At 36.7% G+C, this 7,773-nt stretch overlaps 1 protein-coding gene across 1 annotated transcript; it reads right to left on the reverse strand.

The window, feature by feature from the left end:
• Nucleotides 1–525: 525 nt before the first annotated feature.
• Nucleotides 526–4,641, reverse strand: LOC114365292 (uncharacterized). The gene is made up of 3 exons (XM_028321808.1): nt 4,445–4,641; nt 2,870–3,848; nt 526–765 (listed from the first exon to the last, which is right to left on the reverse strand). Exons 1-2 carry the CDS (start codon nt 4,581–4,583, stop codon nt 2,878–2,880), a joined length of 1,110 nt encoding a protein of 369 aa, XP_028177609.1. The 5' UTR covers nt 4,584–4,641; the 3' UTR covers nt 526–765; nt 2,870–2,877.
• Nucleotides 4,642–7,773: the final 3,132 nt, after the last annotated feature.

The following is a 7,773-nucleotide window of genomic DNA, read 5'->3' on the forward strand; positions in this document are numbered from 1 at the left end:
TTGAGATGAAGCAGCCTTATGCGGTTTTTTAAAAGTTAAGATAAGGAGTTCTTCCGTATTTCTGAGAACTGATGTTGCTTCTACATATTTCTGCAAGACTGCAGCTGGGCATATTCCCGGCCTTTGATTAAAAAATGGGAGATTAAGGATAGGTTGGGACCTACCAATTGCAGAGGTTTTAATCAAATTAGTTATTGGGATTATTAGTCGATCATTATATGTTTTTATATCTTTCAACTTTATTAGTGAGAGTGTTTGAGTTCTTTGCCCACTAGCTAATGCTAACAACATCACCAGTTTTTTACTTAACATAGCCAAATTGATTTGATCATTGTTCATATGTTCTAAGTAATTTAGCACAATATTTGGGTTCCACGTAATATTATAGCGAGGAAACACGGGCTTCAACTTAAAAATGCCTTTAAAAAACCGTTTTAAATTTTGATTTCCACTAATATTATTTGTCGATATCAAAGAAATTGCTGACCTGTGACTATTTAAGGTTCCATATGATGCCCCGTTATTAAAACATTGAGAGAGAAATCCTATCAAAGAATTAATGTTAACATCAAAAAAATCTATTCCATTTTTTGTACAATACTCCCACCATCGTGTTAAACTAGACGTATACTGAGTAATAGTATTTTTTGCTATTGAGGCAACCATGACGTCCAGAGCCGACTCTGGTATTAATTGTTTACGGAAACCTTCCCGGATAACACACACGCTGCCAGGGAAAGGTGTCGGTGCAACGGGTGCGTCGACCTGAAAGGAGACGATAGTAAATATTTACTTGGCGGGAAAATAAGGATGTCTTTGATGCACATAGATTTGAACAAGGGATACCACGGTTGAGATGGCCAGTGGGGTACCACAACTATCCCAGTGGCACCATCAGAGATTATCTTATTGAGGGTTTTCAAAATAAGAGCAAACGGTGGAAATGCATAAAAATAAAATTGAGACCAATCAAGCGTAAACGCATCTATGTTGAAAGCAAATGGGTCTTTTTTCCATGAGACATACAAGGAACATTTAGCATTAGTTCGTGACGCAAATAAATCTATACAAGGCTCTCCAAATAAAGAAATTAAATTTCGAAATTCTCGTGAACCTAGCTCCCATTCGGTGTCTATATTAATCCTTCGTGATTCTCTATCGGCCTCAATATTTAATGAAGAACGAATATATGAAGCGAAAATGTATATTTTTCTTTCTTCGCACCACTTCCAAATCATTCTTGCAACGTGATTGAGGTGCGGGAATTGTACTCCTCCCATCCTATTAACATATGATATAGCAGTGGTGTTGTCCACCCTTAAAAGGATTTCGCAATTCCTTTTATTTTTGGCAAATGATTGAAGGCCAAAATATATGGCTAATAGTTCTAGAAAATTTATGTGATGGGAGCGTTCGGCAATAGACCAAAAACCACCGGTTTTTTCAGATCCACAGGCTGCGCCCCAACCTGTGGTTGAAGCGTCTGTATAAATTTCTAAATCAAATTTTTGTCTACGTATTGGGTTGACTCCGTGTACTAGATTTCTTTTCCACCAATGCAAATCATCGTGTAAATTGTTAGTTAAATTTAAGTAAGCGTCGAAATTATCATTATTTTTAAGCAGCGCCAAGTATTTAGCCCTTTCTAAAATCTTAGTATGCAACCAACCATAAGCTATTGCAGGACATGCTGCGGTAAGGGAACCAAGAAATCGAGCAAATTCTCGTATGCGAACTCTTTTTGAATTTAGAGTAATTTCTATCAGTTGAATTAATTTCTGACGTTTTGTTTGTGGCAATTCTAACGTCATAGATGTGGAATTCAGAATAAAACCTAAGAATTGACATGACTTTTGTGGGGTAAGATTGCTTTTAGTGAAATTTATAATAAACCCCAAGCGTGTTAGTAGGTCAAGTGTGGTTTGGACATTGTTTTGACAACTATCTTTTGTATCTCCTAGACACAAAATATCGTCTANAATTTACAAATGATTAATGCCTAAAATTCTAACACACTCATGTCTTGTTAATATTATAGCAAGTAAAGCCTGAAACCAATGTTTTCCAATAATAATTTTAAATGAGAATGTAATTTACGAGTTCATTTTAAGTGTTTATTATTGAATAAAAAAAATTAATACTTCTATTATTGTTTGGCTGGCATACATTTAGTATGGAGACTAAAAACATTTAAGTTTTCGGATAGATCCAGTTAATTCTGTAACCTAATATTGGTACCGTTGGATAGAGCTTGTGAAGCACTTTCTAGATTAGTAACCAGTTTTTCGATATCTTGTATAGTTTAGAAATAATCGAATGAGATCACTTATCGTTTCCACCATGTATATGGTGCCGATGAAAGCCCAAATGGTAATGCAGTAAATTCGTATAAAATACCATCAATACAAAATCTTAAATACTTTGTGTGGTTCTCATGAATTGGTATTAAAAGATATGCATCTTTTAAGTTCACATTGGTCATAAAGCAATCTTTAGTTAAAAGTTTGGTTGCTGTCCTAATGTCTTCCATCTTAAAATGTTCGGCAAAGACGAATTTATTAAGTTTCTTTAAATTTAAAACAAACCGCATATTACCGTTGCTTTTGGGTATTAAAAATATGTCTGAAATAAATTGCCCTAAAGTTGGTTTACATTGTCGAATAGCCTGTAACTGTAATAAACGATTGATTTCATTTTTCATTGCTATTGACTCATTTTTAGAAAAAGTTTTATTAGGCAAGCGCTGTGGATCTTGCAAAGGCTCGGTAATAAATGGGATTTTGTAACCTAACACTGCATCTAATATAAGATTATCTGTAGTAATACATTGCCACTCATTAAGAAAATATTTTAAGCGACCAGCGTGTACCTGATGAGCTACGCTGACCGGTTGAACGAGGGCCGATGTGCGGCTACTGGGGGTTGCCGACGCGGTGGCGGCGGCGGTGGAGGCTGACGACGAATGAATCGCTGCGGTGGAGGTGGAGGTGGCGGGAATCCTCGTCGGCGGCTGGGGTATGACGGTGTTGGTCTCGGCCCACCGGTCCGGTACTGGTAGGTTGCGGTGACTCGTTGCTGCCGCGCTCGGTTCGATGGGCCTCTCCCGTTTAAATTCGAGGCTGAGGTGCTAGCAGATGCTTGAATCATTTGACTAGTTCGCTTTATTCCTCTGGAGTTCTTGACTAGATCTCCTAAGTTCTCTCCGAATAAGAGCTGGTCTCTTTTTCTTTCCTTGAAAGGCTCCGCTAAGGATTTATCAATTAACGGGATAATAACCGTACGTCGGGTATCTGTCTCGGTGAAGTGAGAGTCAGCTAATAGTTTGGCTGCATCATTCAACGTACGGATGATATCGGGTACATCTGGGTCCTTTTTTAACAGTCCTGTTATGGCCTTGCCTAATGCCGACAAAGATTTGCCAAGTTGGTTTTGCTTAGCTAGTAATCTCTTATCACGTGATTTGCATACTTCCGCCAGCATACCTCCTATTTCAGGATTTAAATCGGGGCTCTTAGCTAATGGCAAATTCTGAGGGATTAAATACTTTTTTAAAAGTTCTTCTTTATTTTCCTTTTTAAGGCCACATAGCAAAATATTTCCTAACTGCTTAGCTAAATCAGTTTGAATATTTTCGCCGAATTCGGTTGTCTCTGGTTCTAGATGACCTAGGGCCTGAAGAAGTGTTGGGTCGAACGCATCCTCCTCTTCAGGTGGGTTGTCTTCCGGAATATAAATATCTGCGTTGTTATTCTGTTGCGATTCCTCTGAATCAATCAGTAGTAAAGAATCATGATTCTCTTCAGAATCCCCGTAGTTGACGGGTAAACCCGGATCATCTTGAAGATGTTCTGAAAAACATTTAGTTTTTCTATTAGATAGTCGCAATCGGGCCCGATTATGCGTGAATAAGTATAAACTTTTAAGCAGTAATTAGTTTAAGTAAATAGCAAATTATAGGAACTGAATTATAGCAAGCTTATTTAGGAAGTACAATAAACTAGGTATTTACTAGCGATTTTTTATTTTAAATCATGTTATCGATAAATGCGACGGTATCTACATAATTTTGATCAAAAGCTCATATTTCTGCTTATACTCGGGTATCCGAAGAATACATCGGATGAAAATAATAATATATTCCCGATGAATGCATGGGGAATAGACAAGTATTTATAAAAAAAACTTGTATAAATATGAATTGCTATCTGAAGAATACATCAGATGCTTAAAATAAACGTTACCGATGAATGCATCGGAACGGAACAGTCTTAAATAGTATTTGCCAAAAAAGTGTGCATTTTCCATGTCCAAAATTACTTTAACACTCCGAAGAATACAACGGATATTTAAAAATAGAATAAACAAACAATGCACTAAACGTCTCGTTCGTTACAAATGACTCACTTTCACTTTTTGGTCGATTGAAAATAAGTAGCTAACTTACCTTCATTTTGCACATCATTTTCATCGTCCGAGTAAATTATTCGCCTAGACCGTTTTGCTTGCAATTTACGCTCATATTTTTTCATTTTCCGTAACCACTTTTCTTCGCATGATTCATCCTCGTGCTTACGTTTCGACATTTTGTGAATCACAGATGAACGTGTTTGCACTTGTGCGAACGCCGCGCGCGCACGGACAAGAATGAGGATCTATGGCACTCCGGCAGGTAGGGTAGGAAAGAGAGGGGCAATTTTTGTCTCTTTTACTCTAAACAGCTTGTGCGATATGGTTGGCGCGTAGCGGGACTNAGGACGGTTAGACGACTTCGACGGAGTTGTGCTTAAGTGGTGGGGGTATTTTTTAGTTTAATTTATATTTCGAATTACGCGATTAGTACCTCTAGATATGTTAGATTTTGAAATGTGATGTCACGAAACTTAGGACCCCTCCCACCCCTTGTCACACCATGTCACACTTTGTCGACCCCCTCCCCCCCTCTTTACGTGTGACGTACTTTATGGATGACCCCTAAAGACAATTTTAATTTTAACTTAAATGCTTATTTTACTTCGAAATCTTGTTTTTATTTTAAAATCTAACTTGTCTTTATCAAAATTACTAGTTCAAACGATCATTGCAAATGTTGTGATAGGGATAGAGACTTTTATAGTTTGTTTTTTATCTCAATTTGTGTATCTCAGTATTTTTCGATAGTATCCCATCACCATGATCTAGTCTCGGGCCTCGGGATTGCGATCAGCCACCCGGGCCCTTCCGGCCCAGTCCGACCCTGTGTATAATAATAAAGAAATCGCAGTAAGGAACCATAGACTTGGCACGACTTTGTCTAGATTTCATTACTTTTTAGAAATAAACAGGCAGCTCCATCGAGACCTTGGCTAATTTTTTACAGAATGTTTTTGGTGGGATTGTAATACTTCTCGTACAAACTTAAGATGTAAATGCTTTGGTAGTTCTAGCGTGTTAATTTTAGAGCATGGTAATTTTAGTTTCTCACGCACCTGCAATTTTAGGATTTTATTGTCGGANGTACTGTGCATTAACACTTCAAATTTGGCTCATTTGTTGAGACTTGCAAGATAAACATCAGCTTCAAAATTCATAAATAAACCTCAAACGGTTCTTTGGGTATTGACGTCTTAAAATCTACATGGCTGACCTATAAGACCAAATTCTAACCACTTCCAGATGACCTTGAAGGTTCAAATTTGGCATCCAGATAGGTAGCTGTGTAAATACAAAGGAACGAATAAAAAACCAGTAAATTTTAACATTTCACAGGTGATGGATAGATTTTAGTGTCCTAAATGTCGATTTTTGAACGTCAATACCTAAATAACCGTTTGAGGTATATTTATGAAATTTGTAGCTGATGTTTATCTTGCAAGTCTCAACACATGAGCCAAATTTGAAGTGTTAATGCACAGTACTTTTTGAGTGATGAGGAGTCAAAAGTGGCTCAAATTGGTTCGTCTAAATATACGCACGATGCAGTCCCCTCCCTGGAACTAGGCTTAACATGCTCCCGCATGTCTATAATGTTTGCTCAATGTTGATTTGGTCGATTTTCTCCTAATGGGAACATGTAAGACAAAATTAAAATTTCCAATATTACAGACCTTCTAGAGCAGATACCGCGAAAACTATACAAGATATAGAAAAACTTGATTGTCTCACCTGTAGCAAATTGAATAAGCTTTTTTTGGTTCACAGTAGCTATGTCACTAGCACGCATAGTTTCCGAGGATTAAGCAAAAAACCGAAAAGTGGTACCTGCAAACCCCCCTCTCCCCGCCGGCTCAAGGGCTAAGGGCGGGGACTTTTGTTATGTTCACCTCCTAACTAGTCTAAATAAAGTCCCGAGGTCAGAAATTGTGTTCCAGGGATTTCTCTCTACACCGTCGTTAAAGCATTCATTGACTGGACTATAAGTTGTACAGGTTGTTGCTGAACAGTAACTATCGATATTTCGGTTATCGATAGAACAACGATAAATCTATCAGCTATACTACTGTCAAATTCTAATTCATTTATTTTGCAATAATAATTAGGCTTATAAAAAGCTCTTTTTCGTAAAAGAGATTCGTGTCCTATTATTAATTAATCATATGCATTGCTTCGGGACAACAAATGGGCCAGTGCGAAAAGACGCGGCAGAAGAAACTCAGCACTATTTTGATTTTAATACACTACATTGATTTATTTATGAATATCAATAGTGTCACTGCTCATAAAAGAAAAAACGTTCGATACTGTAGATACCTACTTGTATTGGTTGAGTATACTATCGACACTATTCGGCACTGTTGATTTACAATAGCGCTACTATTGGTTTGACACACTTTTATATTTCTATCGATATTCGACTATCAACTGACAGCACTAGTACACAGTAGGTTGATAAACCCAAACGAATCGATTAGCACGGAAGCAAATAAAAAGAACAAGTTCACCTATCTCATTTCCGGAAGAAAATTCATTTTACAGGTTGAGAAATTTCTTTAGTAGAGACCAGCAAACAGGATAAGAAGAGCTTTATTAACCACTTATAAGGAAACTTGCTTTATTTATTTATTTATTTATTTATTTATACTTCAATGCCAAAATTATTAACATTAGGCGAACTTAATGCCATAAGGCATTCTCATCCAGTTTAGCTTTAATATTGGTAGACAGGATAATTGAACGATATTACATTTAATTTTATTTATTCACTAGTGGCTTTGCACGGGTAGGCAGGTTATGCCTAGATATTTAAGAAAAATATTAAAAATTAAGAAAGATGTTCATTGGAAAAAAAAATGCAGATTATAATATTCCAAATCGATTTTAATTCGGACCAGAACATATAAATCTTTTTATTAGTAGGTATAGAAGATATTAAAAAAAAAATTAAATTTATTAACATCAGCATTTTTAACGTATTAAGATCACTCAGTTCACTCACTCATTCACTAGTTTACTTTATGACGAATCGAGTACCAAAATGTCAGTCGCTCTCCAACCTCCACAGTGAACAGACGTGTCGAGGCAAAGTTAGTGAAGTGAAGTGTTTGTATTAAGTGAGGAGGAGATGCTGCTCGAGCTGCAAGTCCAGGTTAGTGTACATTTATTTTTATTGTTATTAAAATAAATGAAATTAATAACGTTAGTTAACGACTAACGCTAGCTTATTTTTCTTAGCACTCCGCTCCTATTGGTCTAAGCGTGATGATATATTACCTATTTTATAGCTTTTCACGGTAAATGGGCTTTCTATATCTATAGATTACTTAAGCATATTATACTCCGATTAATTTCCGTGTTTTG

Source organism: Ostrinia furnacalis, unplaced genomic scaffold, assembly GCF_004193835.3.
Source record: "Ostrinia furnacalis isolate ACB-3 unplaced genomic scaffold, ASM419383v2 OfSCF7580, whole genome shotgun sequence".
Taxonomy (NCBI): domain Eukaryota; kingdom Metazoa; phylum Arthropoda; class Insecta; order Lepidoptera; family Crambidae; genus Ostrinia; species Ostrinia furnacalis.